This window comes from Aspergillus piperis (genome assembly GCF_003184755.1).
Source record: "Aspergillus piperis CBS 112811 unplaced genomic scaffold BO85scaffold_19, whole genome shotgun sequence".
Classification (NCBI taxonomy): Eukaryota; Fungi; Ascomycota; class Eurotiomycetes; order Eurotiales; family Aspergillaceae; genus Aspergillus; species Aspergillus piperis.
The window spans coordinates 296259-312816 of NW_020291609.1; the positions used below are offsets into that span (position 1 = coordinate 296259).

At 49.4% G+C, this 16558-nt stretch overlaps 4 protein-coding genes across 4 annotated transcripts; 3 read left to right on the forward strand and 1 right to left on the reverse strand.

Annotated features, from left to right (window-relative positions):
* Positions 1-1455: 1455 nt before the first annotated feature.
* On the reverse strand, positions 1456-2652 carry BO85DRAFT_379340 (uncharacterized protein; the record flags this gene model as incomplete). Its single annotated transcript, XM_025656336.1, has 1 exon — positions 1456-2652. One exon carries the CDS (start codon positions 2650-2652, stop codon positions 1456-1458), a length of 1197 nt encoding a protein of 398 aa, XP_025512349.1.
* A 1609-nt stretch (positions 2653-4261) lies between these two features.
* Positions 4262-6064, forward strand: BO85DRAFT_500326 (cytochrome P450; the record flags this gene model as incomplete). Its single annotated transcript, XM_025664108.1, has 4 exons — positions 4262-4723; positions 4784-5456; positions 5544-5810; positions 5889-6064. 4 exons carry the CDS (start codon positions 4262-4264, stop codon positions 6062-6064), a joined length of 1578 nt encoding a protein of 525 aa, XP_025512350.1.
* Positions 6065-6557: 493 nt separating this feature from the next.
* Positions 6558-7203, forward strand: BO85DRAFT_500328 (uncharacterized protein; the record flags this gene model as incomplete). The annotated part of the gene is made up of 2 exons (XM_025664109.1): positions 6558-6890; positions 6942-7203. 2 exons carry the CDS (start codon positions 6558-6560, stop codon positions 7134-7136), a joined length of 528 nt encoding a protein of 175 aa, XP_025512351.1. The 3' UTR covers positions 7137-7203.
* Positions 7204-7888: 685 nt separating this feature from the next.
* Positions 7889-16093, forward strand: BO85DRAFT_500331 (type I polyketide synthase; the record flags this gene model as incomplete). The annotated part of the gene is made up of 14 exons (XM_025664110.1): positions 7889-8421; positions 8478-8991; positions 9039-9714; positions 9765-10214; positions 10293-12325; positions 12374-12610; positions 12658-12754; positions 12812-12837; positions 12903-13766; positions 13820-14101; positions 14162-14236; positions 14298-14638; positions 14696-15170; positions 15230-16093. 14 exons carry the CDS (start codon positions 7889-7891, stop codon positions 16091-16093), a joined length of 7467 nt encoding a protein of 2488 aa, XP_025512352.1.
* Between the last annotated feature and the right edge of the window lie 465 nt (positions 16094-16558).

Genomic DNA, 16558 nt, shown 5'->3' on the forward strand with positions numbered 1-16558 from the left:
TAATATACTATGACTCAAGTGGGGCATTCTTATCTCTCATCTCTGTGTGAGTTGGCCGGGCGCACGTAGCGAGGTGGGACGGTCCAGTGATATTCACTGGACTTTTCACTTAAGCCTTGGTGGTCCCCGGTGAGTTCTGGCGCTAAAAAGGAACACAAGTATCTCCGAAACTTTGTCTCGATGACAGCAATAAAAAGCCTGCAGGAGTATCCAGCAATCGCAGGAAAATCCAGTCAAGCTATCTCAATAATGCTCCATATCTCAGGAGCCAACCCATAAACATAGGCATTTATCCAGCTATATGCGTAGGATAACCTGGCATCGTTGAAGCCGGGTTGAAAGACATCGATGATCATCACATCATTCTTATAGTTATCGATCATAATGCAGCACCCTCTCGCCTTTTCACAGCATAAACACATCGAAGTGCAGTGGCCTTTGTACTGTGGATGCATCTCATTCCTCTGTCTTTCACAGCACCCGCATGCCCGTCCACAACACCCTCCCGACCGCGTACATTCTGCGCGCAGCCATTTTGAAAGATACCAATCTTCCCGTTCGTGGTGAGCACACAGCATTCGCTTCAGAGGCTTATCATAAATCATAATCAAGAGACGCTGGGCTTCTCATATTGCATTAAGAAAGGTACATTCGTCATCACCTTTTGTTGGGGGTGTTGCTTGGACTGCCAACATAATGAGGTATTTGTGAAGTGGGCAGAACGGCGCACTTATCGCAGAGTCTGGAACTCCCCCTGATAATGAAGTTGGGAAATAATACCTCGGAGCTCTCCATGATCCTGACTAGTATCTCTATGGGGAGTGATCGGCAACGTCAACAAAGCGTCAGTATGCCTTGATACAGATTCTGGGCTTTTTCCGGCACAACGGTGCAGCGCAGTTTATGGTTCCGTCCACTTGAGTTTTCAACGTCTACCTCTTAGGCGCTCGAGACACAACATCTCTTGCACCAATATCGCCTGTGTGACGTGACGAGTCCACAGGTTCTGATATTGGAGTGATGTGACTCTGAAGACGGAATGAAATACCTAGAAGTGCGGACCGATGGCTTGTCTCCCGAAGCAGAAATAAAGCCCCAGCCTGTCGATAGTAGGTACGCCACGGGAGCGAGTGTATCTACTTGGGGGCCTTATCTGGTTAATCCGACAAGATCAATGGCTTTTGCCCTCTTCTAGCACTGAAGATATTCTTCTACTCGATGTTTGGGCTAGGTAGCACGGGTAGCAATCGGGTCCCCGATACCTCTATTTTACCAACATTATGCTGAAAGCAGGTGGACGGGCTTAGTATATGAACATAAATGGTGAGGTGAGTCAGCTGCTTTCTGTAGACTAATAAGCAGACAGATCACTAAGACAGCAATACCCCGGCAAATCGCTGCTAAAATCCGACTGTCATGCATCTGGTTCAAATGGTGTTGCCGGCCGCTCGAGGACTAAGTCGAAGACGAACCAAACACCAAATCACACACATTCTGCAAGCGATGCTTCATGAACGCGTTTGGATCATGCCCATCAAGGCTAAGCCCCAAGACACCGGTATGCTCCTTCAGATGCTCCGATCGATCACACCGAATATCCCAGTTGCGCATATATTTCCGCGCCACTTGGAAAAACATTGGTGCCAAATTCTGGCTCTGGCGTATCTCTCCGCGACGGACCTTCTCGATTCCTGTCGGTGCCGTGCCCTGGATCATGATGGTGGCAATCTCACCAGTCGTCGCTGCCACATAGAGACTACCCGCAGCCTGAACAATACCTACCGAACCAGCAGCTAGATGAGCAAGACAAGTACTGGCGACCAGGTCGACAGGGATCTCGTCGAAGACGGCGTCCAGGTTGATTCCCTTTCCAAGCTCACCTAACCCGTAATCCGGGTCCGTTGCCAGGTTGTAGAGTGCAGATTGCAAGGGCATGCCTTCATCATTTCCATAAAAGGGATACGGGTCGCGGATGGCTGGCCCGATAAGGGACGGTCGCACAATGAGTGTGTTGAAGGGCAGATCGGCTTGCTTCAAGATTAGCCTCTCCGCCAGATGCTTGCATAATGCGTAAGGCGCGATACAATTATCCGTGTAGGCTGATTGCCCCGTACTAAGGATTTGTGACAAAACTTTCTCTGGGTCTGGATCTTCATCAGAAAGTGGATATATCTGTTCCTCAATAATACCGTCAGGGAGAAAGCTGTTCACTGATGTGGACGATACGTGGAGGAAGGACTTAAGGCGACTAAATCCACGAAGCAGTGTGAGTAGCTGTAGATGGGCTATGCAATTTGGCTGGATGCTGAGATGAAGTGGTTGTTGTAGCGAAATGTCTGCCGCTGCATTGATCACCACGGTAACCTCCTCTTGTAGTTGTCGTAGATCCGAAGGCTTTAACCCTAGCCCGGGTTTGGAGGTATCTCCCACCATGAACTGAACGCGATGAGAGTCTAGGACATCGTCAAATTGTTCCGCCATTGCTGCCTCTAGCTTGTCGAGTGCACGCTGCACGGAGCCACGACAAAGCAAGAAAATCTTTTTGGTGGGTAACTGCAGAGTGAGCTTGTATAGAAGACATACGCCTAGATTTCCTGTGCCCCCAGTCAGGAAAACCACTTGATCGCGAAACCATTCAACGTGTCTTTCCATATTGAGCATCTAATCAATGTCCGCTTTCGTACTGGGCAGAAGTGAAAGCTAGTTGCACTTGTAGTTTGGCGAACCAAAGGAGGGAATGTGGTAAATGCTATGTGTGCACTGAATGCTGGTACTTAGCAACAGGTTGTAGGCCACTAGAAACCAGCTCTTGCGCTCTTGGTGGTATCAAGGGTGTGTAGAGATTTCCGGACAGGAGGTCTACGTGGCTGGCTGAAGTTGTTATAAAGGAAAAGTTTAATGTGCCACACTGCAACACCCTGGGTAACACAAAGTTTTGTTGTTCAAGTACAACTGACTGCATGTTTCACATCGGCATATTCATAGAGGGGGTGTTGAGAAGCAATGCTTAGACTCCCCCTTATTCCATATCTGACAACTGCAGCAGACCAATAGGAATTGTGCATATGCTGTACTACGGCTACCAACCGGCATATCCTTCTTCATGAAGTCAGCGTGCATCTTTCGACTTGTCACGTCTCAATACCGTCACAAGAACATACAAAAGGGATAAATATGCAAGGGTCGATAACATTACCAATTTAGTAGATACGTTGGCATATAGTTACCCATTGGCTACATTCTAACCCTAAGTCACAATCTTGCTTCGAGACATTGTCACACATGACGGAAATTATGCTGCTAACTACCGCGGGAAATGAAAGTTCAATAGACCCTGCCCACAAGATGCTTAGCAACCGCCACCGCAGCCTGCTTGAGGTGAAAGGGAAGAATGCATACGCATATGGAAGGGCTGCCGTGCCACCAGGTAGGGTATACATGGCCTCTCGTTTTGGTATGGCCAATGTGCTATTTTGATCCCAGTATCTCTAGGTCTAAACTGAGTAGTCCGAGACACGTTACATATGGGAACGTAATGGCTTCTGATTCGCGACAAGGGCTCTCTTTCCATCCATGGCCTTTTACACCCGAAGGCTTAGACAAACCAAGCCACCTTTCTCACATATGCTCGTACCTTTTGTCCATCAAAGCTAAGTGGGACAAAAGGCAAATATAAACCATTATATTCTGGAAAGACGGCCTTCTGATGCATGCCAAAATCGTATTTATGGAGCCAGAGTCTTAGATAGGCGTTCTCTATGGCCATATGGACTTGATGGCTCACTACCACTATCCTGAACATGTATATTGTCTATGTATAGATAGAGGTGGTGTGAAGCATCATAGTACATATTCACCCGAGAATCGAAGAAGTCCTTACTAGTGTATTCAAGCCATAGGCAGACCAAGGTTAACAATGACTCGTGGACCTTCCTTTTGTAACCCACCCGACGAATATTATATCAGAAACAGGTTCCGTACCTGACGCCATCGATGCAAGGATAGGAAGGATACAAGGTGCTGGAATGTAACCAATATGCACGTACGTAAAAGGGGAAACTGGGAAAGGTTGAATGTTCTGATTTCACATCATCTATCGCAAACTTCTTTTCCGAAGGTAGGACAAAGAAGTTATTGTACGACTTTCCAACTTTTATATAGCCGGTTGGAAAAGGCCCCACAGGTAGCTGACTGCAGTTCTGCCAAAATATATACAATATTCTGCCTTACACTCTCTGTGAATTACTTCTACTTATCGAAAATGCTATGGTCTGCAATCCCCCTGTTATTGGCCACATTCTTCTCAGCCTCGGCGGCACTGCAGCTCTATCGGATTATTAGCAGAAGCTATAGGTCTCGGAAGATATCGAAGCAATGGAATTGCGAGCCAGTAATCTCCTATCCAAGTGGCCTGTTTGGTCACAAAGCGGTCTGGCGCTTGAAAACTGCTGCTCAAGAAGGCCAAGTTGGATCTACTTTGCATGAGGGTCATTTGCAGTATGGAAATACCCTGAACTTGAATCTTGTGGGTCACGACGTTGTCGTTACTTGCGAACCAGAGAATATACAGGCGCTTTTAGCCTCGCAGTTTTCCAGCTTCGGACTATCAAAGTGGCGTTACCCACAATACCGCCCATTGCTTGGAGGAGGGATATTCACATCTGACGGGTCAGCCTGGGAGCACTCGAGGAGGTTGCTACGCCCCCAGTTTACGAAGAATCAAGTAGGTTGATCACTCATAGACTGGTCTGATGTAGCATATCTAACGCGATTGGTGTCATAGATACCCTCGATCGAATGGTTTGACTCTCACTCTAAGAACCTAATGCAAGCACTGCCACCCGATGGGCACATCTTTGATATCCAGCCGCTTGCGTTCCGATTGGCATTAGATTCTGCTACGGGCTATCTATTTGGAGAGTCTATTAGTTCCCTCGTTAAGCCAAACTCCAACCAGACAGGTATCGCGGAAACGTCAGATCGCAGAAACGAAGGGTTTGCTGCGGCGTTCGATTACGCCCAAGATATTCTCTTCAAGCGAACGCTCGCACTTTCTTACTACTGGCTGATCGACTCAAGCGAATTCAGAAAGTCCACTCGTGTTGTTCACAAATTCGTGGAGTACTACGTTGATAAGGCAATCGAATACAGAAGCAAGATCAACAGCACCGGGAGTAGCCTTGAACAGAAAGGAGGAGAATATTGTTTTCTGCACTCACTGGCGGCTGAGACACAAGATCGGGATTTCCTGAGGGATCAGTTGGTTAATGTTCTTTTAGCCAGTCGAGACGACGTTGCCAGCGTGCTCACATCCATCTTTTATCTTCTTGGCCGAGACTCTGTCGCGTGGCGTAAGTTGAAAAAGGAAGTCACCGATGCGGTGGACAAACACGCGAGCAATATCACCCTGAAGGAGATACAAAGTCTCCCTTATCTGCGCGGTGTCTTGTACGAAGGTGAGCCACGGGATATTTATTTCACTATTCTCTGAACCATTCAAATTCATCCTTCCTTTATCAACATCTGCTAAGCGTTTGAGATAGCACTTCGCCTCTTCCCTCCCGTTCCTGTGAATGCGCGAGTTGCCCATCATGATACAACAATTCCCGTCGGAGGTGGTCCGGATGGTCGATCGCCAGTGTTCATTTCCAAGGGGCAAATGGTCGCCTATTCAGTCTGGTGCCTTCACCGGCGTCCGGATATCTGGGGCGCAGATGCTGAGAGATTCCGACCGGAGAGATGGGAAGAATGCAACCCACCGGCGTGGGACTTCGTTCCCTTCAATGGTGGACCCAGAGCGTGTCTTGGCCGTGAGTTCCCTCTAGCAAATCAGCGTCCTGGCAAGGATACCCGATGAAACTTGTTGCTAACTAGAATGCTTCGAACAGAGCAATTTGCCATAATCCTGATTAGCCAGCAGGTATTCAGGTTAGTTCAACACCTGGACTCCGTTGAGAGCGCTCAGCCAGGGCCAGACATGGGGCTCAACCCTCCATTGCGGCAGACCCTGACCATGTGTCACGAGAACGGAGTCCAATTGCGCATCAAGAGATCGAAGGGATGATTACGAGGAGCTAGTGGTCCGTTACACAAATGACATCATCAACCTCCGTCATTTGGGGTGAAAAGGCTTATCTGCAAAGAGCTCCCTTTCATGGATTAGTTTATCATCGAAGTGATTAGTATTCAAGAATGCCAGATTCATTTGTGTCACATCGTGCGATAGCAGTCGTAGAAACAAGATAAAGCGACAGGGGCTGACGAAAGCATGCGCCCTCGGGTTTGTGCTGCAGGACGTCCTGTGTAACCCTTCAGAATATATTGTGAACGGCATCTCAACCTTGAAATAATTGTTGCCTATTCATTGGCTCTACCTTCAGCAGATGCAAGGGAGAATATATTCCTTGATGTTTCTTACGATGAAAAACACAGATCCAGAGGACTCGTGTTTCTTGTTTCCATAGATATATCCAGTAGCCTGTTTTCTTTCACCTTAATCTACCATCAGGTCTTCCCAAAGCAAAGGTAATACGGGATTCTCCTAATCCCTCATCGCTATGACGGGTTCAAAGTCCTTTGTAGGAGCATTTGCTCCACGTTCTTCGGGAAAGCCTTATGCTTCAACAGCGGACATGGTCATGGAATTGAACATGCTCACGGAAACTATGAAAGATATGACCTCCCAAATCGAACAATATCAGGGCGGTATGAGCAATCTGCTTTACTTGACTCGGGGCACCTACAAGGTCTACGATAGTGCCTTGATCGCACAGAAACGAATCGCATCCACAGAGGTCACAGAAGGCCGGGACGAGGAAGATCAAGTCTTGACTGCTACCTACGAAATGATCAACGCCCTGACTCAGGCTATTGTGGCTACTGCAAGCAAGGTATACTACCTGGAAGGCTTCTAGTGTGATAATGTATACTGATAAATGTAGGCCCCCCTTGTGAAGAAGATCCCCAGCGGATCTTCGATTGTCCAGGCGGTCTTGCGCAAGATCTATGAAGCGAAGGAAGGGTTACGGGCGGCACTTCTCAGGCACTGTGCGAATGGGTTTACGTCGGAAATCCTGGAATTGCTCCGCGACTTCGAGCAGAGGTACACAGATCTGATGTCAGATCTAAGAGCCTAGCATATTTCACTCAAAACATACAAACTGGGATTGAAGGCCCCTCATATGGCTGCGAAGACACTGTGCGGTGTGACCTGCAATGAGAAGTTATCGAAACTTAAAGAATTCAAATGCAAAAGTGATGTGGTAGCACAATGATGCAACAAAATTGGCTTGTTCTGAAAGGCTGTCAGTGTAAACATGGTAGACCACGTTAATACATAGATTTGAGCCTACTCCTTACTGACTACAGATCATGTACAAAAGGGCCTTTGCTTATGTTACGAAGAGTCACTAGTCGACCTACAAGAGGCGGTCAGAAACTCTGCTAGACAACCATTGTTTGCGAGTACCCTTGACCCCGCCATTTTTGCATTTCGGATAAACTTAGATATACAGGAAGAAGGAAAAAAGCAGGGGAAAATTCAAGACATCTGTCCTGGAGCAAGAATGTAGACCCTATTGTCCATCGCCTGCAAGGGCTGCTCCCGCAGACGTTGTGAAACGTGCCGTTCTGAGTCCATATTGTGCTGCACAAATCATCGGCATCGCACAGCATTAGAGACATACATAGGCTTTTGCCGTCAGACGACCAATGCAAATTGCCCTTTATGGAAATGAAGATGTAATCAAGCATACTCTGCTTTTCCATCACCGATAGTCTACGTCTTGAGCTACACATAGCGAAGAAGGACTGCTTAAAATTATGTTTTTCTCCCGCGCTAAGGCCATTATCACGATGAGAGAACGTCCGAACTGGACTACTAGCAAAGATGAGCACTACCATGAACGAAAGAAGCTTTTGTCGCGAAAGCGAAAGCGCAGCAGATGAACCCATTGCCATTGTGGGCATGGGCATGAGATTACCCGGAAACGTTCACACCGCAGATGAGTTCTGGCACATGCTCGTCTCCGGAAAAAGCGGGCATGGCCCTGTTCCCAATAGTCGGTATAACGCGAATTCCTTTTTTCACCCCTCTACCGCCCCGGTGACCGGATACTTCTTGGAGGAGGACCCTGCGTACTTTGATGCCGGATTCTTCTCCGTTGGTGCCAGAGAGGCCAGGCTCATGGATCCCCAGCAAAGGTTGCTCCTTGAAGTAGTGTGGGAGTGCCTCGAAGACTCCGGCGAAACCAGTTGGCGCGGAAAGGACATAGGCTGCTTTGTCGGAGTGTTTGGGGAGGATTGGCTGGAGTTGTCTCTCAAGGGACTAGACCCCTGTCCAGATCGCCATCTTGCCCTGGCTACCGGAGGCTTTGCCTTGTCAAACCGAATCTCATATGAATTTGACTTTCGTGGGCCGAGGTATGACTAGCATCACTGAACATTGGCTTCCTTGGACAATGCTGACTAGGCCATAGCATGACTATACAAACCGGATGCTCCGCTTCACTGGTCGGCTTGCACGAGGCTTGTCAAGGTCTTCGCTCTGGGCAATGCTCCTCTGCCATCGTTGCTGGCACCAACCTTATATTGACACCGACGATGACAAGCGTCATGAACCAAAACGGTGTTCTGTCGCCTTCGGGTGAGTGTCAAACTTTTGATGCCAATGCGGACGGGTATGGGCGTGGAGAGGCAATTAATGCAGTCTATATCAAGCGCCTCAGCGACGCCCTGAGAGATGGCGACTGTGTTCGTGCGGTAATACGATCCACGGCCGTCAATTTTGACGGGAGGACGGCGGTCATGACTAACCCCAGCGGAACCGCGCAAGAGGCGCTCATACGAACTGCATACAAACAGGCCCAGATACATAAAATCTGCGACACGGGCTTTTTCGAATGCCATGGGACCGGTACGTCGGCTGGAGATTCGGTTGAGACGTCAGTTGTGGCCAAGCTCTTCGAGGGCCATGGCGTACTCATGGGTAGTGTAAGTGATTTTCGGGATTTCTATAACCTAACCTGATGGTAAAACAGGTCAAGCCAAACTGTGGTCATTCCGAGGGGGCTTCGGGTCTCACTAGCATCATCAAAGCAACCCTTGCCCTTGAACACCGCACCATCCCACCAAACATCAATTTTCATGAGCCCAATCCCGCTGTCCAGAAGGAAGGCTCCGGAATTGAGGTTCCAGTGAAAGCCCACCCATGGCCAAATGACCGCCAGGAACGTGTGAGTATCAATTCATTTGGTATAGCCGGAGCCAACGCGCATGCCATCTTGGACTCGGCGGCTGCATTTGGGGTACAGAAGATGTCCCACCCGGAATCAGACCGTCCGCACCTCGTAGTGGTTTCTGCTCACAACAAAGAGTCCTTACAACGTCGCATAGAAGACATAGCAGGCTATATAACCTCTAATCCCACGAGCGTTCACGACTTGGCATATACATTAGCATCACGACGGGAGCATCACAATCATCGGGCATTCGCGGTGGTCTACCCGAACACGCCAGTGGACCAGTCCCAATTTCACATGTCACCAAAGACACTTCCCTCTCCTACGTTAACGTTCGTGTTCACTGGACAAGGGGCGCAATGGGCGGGAATGGGTAGGCAGCTTCTCGAAACTGAGCCTCTATTCCATAATGCGATTAAGCAGATGGATAAGGTGCTTCAGAACTTGGCAGAGCCGCCAGAATGGTCATTAATTGGTCAGTAGCCTGCAGGCTGCATGCACTGACAGATACTAACCTGAATATAGAGGAACTATCACGCATGGGCACTGAGTCGCGTGTCAATGAAGTCGAGCTAGCCCAGCCACTGTGCACTGCCCTACAGCTCGGTTTGCTCCAGATCCTCGCACACTGGGGTATTCAACCGAGCACTGTAGTTGGTCATTCTAGCGGTGAGATTGCTGCAGCCTGCGCATCAGGTGCGATAACAGTTGAATCAGCTATCATTATTGCATTCTACCGTGGAAGACTGGCCAAGTTACAGGAGGGCTCCGGTGCAATGGCATCTATTGGATTGAGCCATGAGGAAGTTCTACCGTTCCTCGTCAACGGGGTGGTCGTCGCTTGTGAAAACAGTCCTCGTAACGTGACGATTTCAGGACCCAAGGAGCAGATTCCCCAGGTAATCAGTAATATTACCGCGGCTTTTCCGGGAACTTTCTGTCGAAAGCTGCGTGTCCAGGTTGGCTACCATTCTCGTAAGTCTTGACGCTAAGCAACATGCCTCATATCCTGTGCCGAGCCACTAAAAATATATATTGACATTGATTCTGCAGCGCAAATGGAGAATATCGGAACGTCATATGAAGATGCTCTTGTACCTCATATGAATCCAGGACCACATATGCGACCAATGATTTCTACTGTCACTGGGGATATCATTGCTGATCCTTCTCAACTCGGACCAAGCTACTGGCGTCGGAATCTTGAATCTCCTGTTCGTTTTTCAAAGGCAGTAGAAATGCTTCTCCAGAAAGAGACGGAGGGTAGCCAGCTATTCATAGAAGTCGGACCACATTCCGCTTTATCTGCGCCTCTTCGGCAGATATTTCAAGTTGCTCCTCGGTCACCTCCCGTGTACATACCCACCCTTACACGCAACGATGACCACCAACAATCCCTGCTGCTCGCAACTGCTGGACATGTGTTCAACACAGGGTCTTTTATCAGCTTTCTCATGATTGTGGAAGCCGGTAGACTCCTCAGCGATATCCCGCGCTTTCCATGGACGCATACTGACATGTACTGGAGCGAGGGTAGACCAAGTCGCGATTGGCGGCTACGATCACTCCCTCACCATGAGCTACTTGGCTCGATGATAATGGAAGCCACAACCCAGGAACCATCATGGAGAAATGTGCTGCGGCTAGATGACGTGCCATGGCTGTCGGACCATGTCCTGCACGGCGAGGTCGTCTTCCCAGCTGCCGGGTATATTGCCATGGCCGGCGAAGCCATTAGGCAGTTGAATATCCTCGATAGCCAATCAGAATCTAGTTTGGACCGTTATACGATACAGAGCATTCGGTTTGAGTCTCCCCTAATTTTAGCCAGCGATGCTTCGGTTGAGGTTATTTCAAGCCTCAAGCCAATTGAGCTGGCAGACGGCGTCATGTCCGGGTGGTACAGCTTTTCTGTATCCACATTCGACGGGGCTAAATGGACGGTGCACTGCAGGGGCTGCGTACGTGCAGGCAGTGACTGCCCTATTTCTGCTAATAGTAGAGAGGTCAGCCCCTTGCCCAGAGTAGTGGAACCCTTACGGTGGTACCGCACAGTCCAGCGATGTGGATTGCAATACGGTCCTCACTTCCAGCGTCTGCAGAACATAACCGCAGATCCAATTGACAATGCTGCAGCTGCCACTGTATACCAGCCTGAAATGCAGAAAGGCACCCACTACCCTCTCCATCCTGCTGTGATCGACCAAGCCCTTCAGCTAATCGGTATAGCTGCATCAAGAGGAAGGTTGCACACCATTTCGGGCGCCTTTATTCCCGCCAAGATTGAGCGCCTTGTCGTGGATAACAGGACATGGTCACGGGTTTCTTTCGAAGCTCGGACTTTTGAAGATAAAGAAAAAGGGCAGCAGGCAAAGATCATCGGTATCACTGAGGGCCAGGCAATTTTTAGCCTCGAAGGCGGAGTCCTGGCTGGCCTAGCAGGGTCTAACAAGACAAGGGCGGATGACACCGACCTACTTTCAAGAATACATTGGAAGCCAGATATCGACTTACTGGCACCTGACAAGATCCTGCCTCCGCATCCCAATCGTGGACATGCCACCCACCGTAGGATTCTTGGGCTCCTTTCTCTGATACACATTCGAGCCACAGCTGAGCGAATTGAACATATCGATTCATCCACCGGGCATCTATTGAAATGGAAATCTTGGATGCTCTCGGAGGCCGCTAAGATTCGCGCCGGCGTGCATGCAAATCTGCAGCCACTCTCAAGTTGGATCGAGGAAGTACAGCCGGAGACGCAGGATGTCCTTCTCCGTGCAGTGAAAGAAGCTCTGGTACCTTCGTCAGCCATACTCAGCGACGGGCTGTCTACTACCTGTGAAGGTCTAAGTCAGTGGAATTATATACCTCCAGCTGATTTGTTAGAGAGAATCTACAACTGCCTTGAGAGTATACCGGCCGACCTCCCCGGTCTGGCCATCATTGAATGTATGAGGGCAGTCTACAAAAATGCTGTCGATTTCATGTCTGGAAAATGCTCCCCGCTAGAGGTACTCGTGGCCAGCAATAGACTGGAAAGGTTTTACGAAGACACAGTGTCCCGGCAGACTGATCTGACGGAAGTGTTTTCCCTTCTTGGACATTCGAATCCATTGATGAAAGTCCTAGAGATTGGCGCCGGAACAGGCTCTATGAGCGAAATGGCGCTCTCTTCTTTGAGGTCTCCGACTGGCGCACAGCTATTCTCTCGCTATGTCTTCACAGACATTTCCGCGGGATTCTTCGTCACTGCCCAAGAGAAGTTCAAGGGGCAGGCCAATATGGAATACCGAACATTGGATATCACACGTGATCCAACGAAACAAGGTTTTGAGGAGCACAGCTTCGACCTGATCATCGCTTCCAACGTAAGTGAATTATGTACACAGTCCGGCCCCGGTTAACCTTGACCTAGGTTATGCACGTCGCTCCAAATCTGCATGAGGCTTTGCTACATACCAAAAAGTTGCTTGCTAAGAATGGGCGCTTCCTGCTACAGGAGATTGATTCGGGTAAGCATCTTCGTCTATTCGCTTATGTGAAAAGCCCTTTCTAAGAGACACTTCTAGATACACCTGTTACAGACTACGTGGTGGTAAGTCTTCATTCTATGAACGGCATGTCCACGGCACTGCGCTAACCCTTCGACTCATTTTGCAGGGTGCGCTTCCTGGCTGGTGGTTGGGTGAAAACGATGGACGCCCCGACAAACCTTACATCTCAGGGGAGGAATGGAACAAGAAGCTTCGTGCAGCTGGATTTACTGGAGGCGAGACAATCGAGCGCGATCTCGAGGGTTCGGTTCAGCCGTTATTCACCATCATCTCTAGGCCTGTTCAGGAGCCAATCACTGACAGAGAGGTAACTATCCTGGCGTCTAACCCGGAAGAGGCAGGATGGCCTGGAGATGTGGCAGCGTGTTTCCGAAGAAGGGGCTATGAAGTCCACTGGTCAACCTTGGATGGCTCGCCCTGTAATAATCAGAACATCGTTTCGCTACTGGAGGTTGACAGTCCATACTTCACTCAGTCTTCCCAGGAAGAATTTTTGGTTCTCCAGCGCTTCCTAATGCAGAGTAAGGGATGCAGAATATTATGGGTGGCGCAGCCAAGTACACTTAGCTGCACGGATCCGCGCTTCAGTATTATCCATGGTCTTGCTCGGGTACTGAGACGCGAACTACTGCTTGATCTCTCACTCTTGGAGATGGACACCGATGGAAAGCCTGCACCCGAGACAATAATTGACTTGCATGAGAAGATTCAGCAGGCTCGCGAAATACCAGATACTGATCTGGAGTACGAGTTCATTCTAGACGGTGGCGTTGTTCACACCGCTCGGTCCTATCGAACATCCCTGTCGGATCAGCTCACGACGCATCCTCCCATAGATACACCACGGAAGTTGGGAATCCAGCAAGTTGGTCTGACTAGTACACTGCAGTGGGTACCTGGTGTAGTGCCTCTACAATTAGAGAGTGGAGAGGTTGAGGTTGAGATGAGCTACGTGGGGCTGAACTTCAAGGTAAATTCCTATGTTTCTCTCCATGTCTGATGGTATCTCTAACGGCAAAGTAGGACACTTTGGTTGCCATGGGACTTATAGGGAACCCAAACGATATGGGTCTAGAAGCAACCGGAGTGGTGCGTCGAGTTGCTCCGGATGTCATTGACCTGGCCCCTGGGGACCGCGTTGGGGCAATGGGGACCGGGTTATTCTGCAACCGTACGGTTCTACGTCGAGAGGCTCTTTCGAAGTTACCAGATAGCCTTGCTTTGGAAGATGGTGCAGCTATGCTGACAGTCTATTCCACGGTTATTTACTCGCTAATGCAGGTTGGGAACCTCCAAAAGAAACAGGTCAGTTCACTTGCTGTTATATAATGTACAGGGAAGATGTCGACTAACTGGCCGATCCAGTCGGTCCTCATTCACTCCGCTGCAGGTGGGGTTGGTATCGCAGCCATAAATATTTGCAAAATGCTCGGTGCTACGGTAAGTCGCCCATTTGGCTTTTCATCATAGCACTTCGTGCGGATACTAATGTTCTATGCAGATTTACGCCACAGTTGGAAACGAAGAGAAGGCAGAGTACCTTGTCAACACCCATGGGATTCCCAGAGCGCAGATCTTCCACTCCCGCAATACATCATTCCTGCCGGATATTATGCGGGCTACTAATGGACGTGGAGTCGACATCGTCCTCAACTCACTAAGTGGTGAGTTACTACATGCATCCTGGGAATGTGTGGCAGCCTATGGGAAAATGATTGAAATTGGACGACGAGACATTCTATCCCATGGAATGCTCAGTCTGAGCCCGTTTGCCGAAGACCGCTCGTTCCATGCGGTGAACCTTGCGAACGTCAGTCGGGATCGTCCTGATATAGCGATAAGGTACATATACGCATCATTCCCATGTGTTTGAGTCTGGAGAAACTGATATCCTTTTAGCACAGTGAGGACATGCTTCGGGCTTTTCCAGAAAGGCCAGATCCGACCCATTCGGCCTATTCATGTTTTTGATACTGCCCAGGTGAAGGAGGCTTTCCGATACCTACAGACGGGTAAGCATATGGGAAAAGTCGTAATCCAGATGACACCAGATCCGGCGCAGTTACCATGCGCGCCCGTGAAATCCAAGGCTTCTTTTCCAGCCAATGCAGCGTATCTCATCGTCGGGGGCCTCGGTGGCATTGGGAGATCAGTCTCTCGGTGGCTAGTTGAACATGGGGCTCGCGAGATAGTGTACCTCTCCCCATCCGCTGAGAAGGATGAACATCGGAAGTTCTTAAAGGAGCTAGAGGTTCAAGGCTGCCGCGTTAGCTGTGTGGCAGGCACTGTTACTGACCCCGCCGATGTTCAACGAGCAATCGGAAAGTGTACGAACCGTCTCACTGGCGTCATCCAGATGGCATTGAATTTGCAGGTTTGACAACCGCCACTTACCACCTTTATCGACACCATGAACTGATAGTCATTTGAAAGGACCGAACCTTCGAGCACATGACACCGGAAGAATGGGATAGCGGGCTAGCCCCCAAAGTCACCGGCACCTGGAATCTACACACTGCAACCCAGGGCATGGACCTGTCATTCTTTGTCATGTTCGGTTCGATCGCAGGCTCCGCGGGGTCCCTTGGTCAGGCTAACTACGCGGCCTCAAACACATTCCTGACCGGGCTTGCCACATACCGGAGACAGCGTGGTTTGGCGGCGTCGGTCCTGAATCTGGGCCCGGTTGAAGATGTAGGCATCATCAGTGAGCGGGCGGACTTTGCCCAAACGACCAGCGTGGCCTCGGCTCAGCCCATAACAGAACGGGCCGTCCTTGACTCGTTCCAAGTCAGCATTGAAGACTCCCTTCCAAATCAGCAGTGCTCGGGAATACTGGACGTAGGCATTTCCGACAAAACAGGTAAGAGTGAGAGCGCTCCACTCATGCGGTTATGGGGGCGCGATGCCCGATTTGCTATGCACAGCAACTTAGGGCAGGCGTCGATGGATGAGGGAATGGACGGACCTGAGCATCGGCTGCGCGAATTCCTTAACAATGTCCATCAAGACCCTTCGTTGCTGAATAAGACTGAGGCGATTACCGAGTTCAAACGGAACATGGCTCACCTTATTGCGGGCACGATCTCGAATGGTCGAAAACTGACTGATGAAGAGGCTGCCGGTTTTGCAATCGACTCGCTGGTGGCAATTGAGATGAGGAGTTGGGTGCGGCGAACTATTCATCTTCATGTCCCGTTGTCTGAAATCACAAAGGCTGGCAATTTGGGGTCATTGGCTGATCACATCGTTAAAATCTTGAGGGCGCAGTATAAGTTGGGTAGCGTTGGAGAGTAGTCGCCGGTCATATGTATTCCTCGCTCTGCATGATTTCAAGATATACTCAATCTATTTGCTATCCGGTCTGCAAAGTGAATCAACTAGCAGCGCTCTAATCCTTCTCATGCAGAGGGTTGTGTTGGGGAGCACAATGCATATTGCAGCATTGGAGTACCCGTGATTATATATTATTTGGCAACAGGTAGTCGGTTGTACGCGGCTTCCGGTGTTTTAACCCTGTCCCTGATCACTCTCGGGCTAAGTAACTTCCGATGATATATACTTGTGCTTCCAAAGGAAGGTGGCATTGGAATTAAGCACTGTTCTTTCCCCAGGTGTCTCGAAATTTAGAAGTTGATGTATAGCAAGCAGAACGTAGACACCATCCCAGTAGCATCCCACTCTCACATAAGAAAGGATCCTCCTGTCTCGCTGCTTTTCTCGAAAAGAAAACTCTTTTCTCTCTAAAAAATAAGGAAAAAC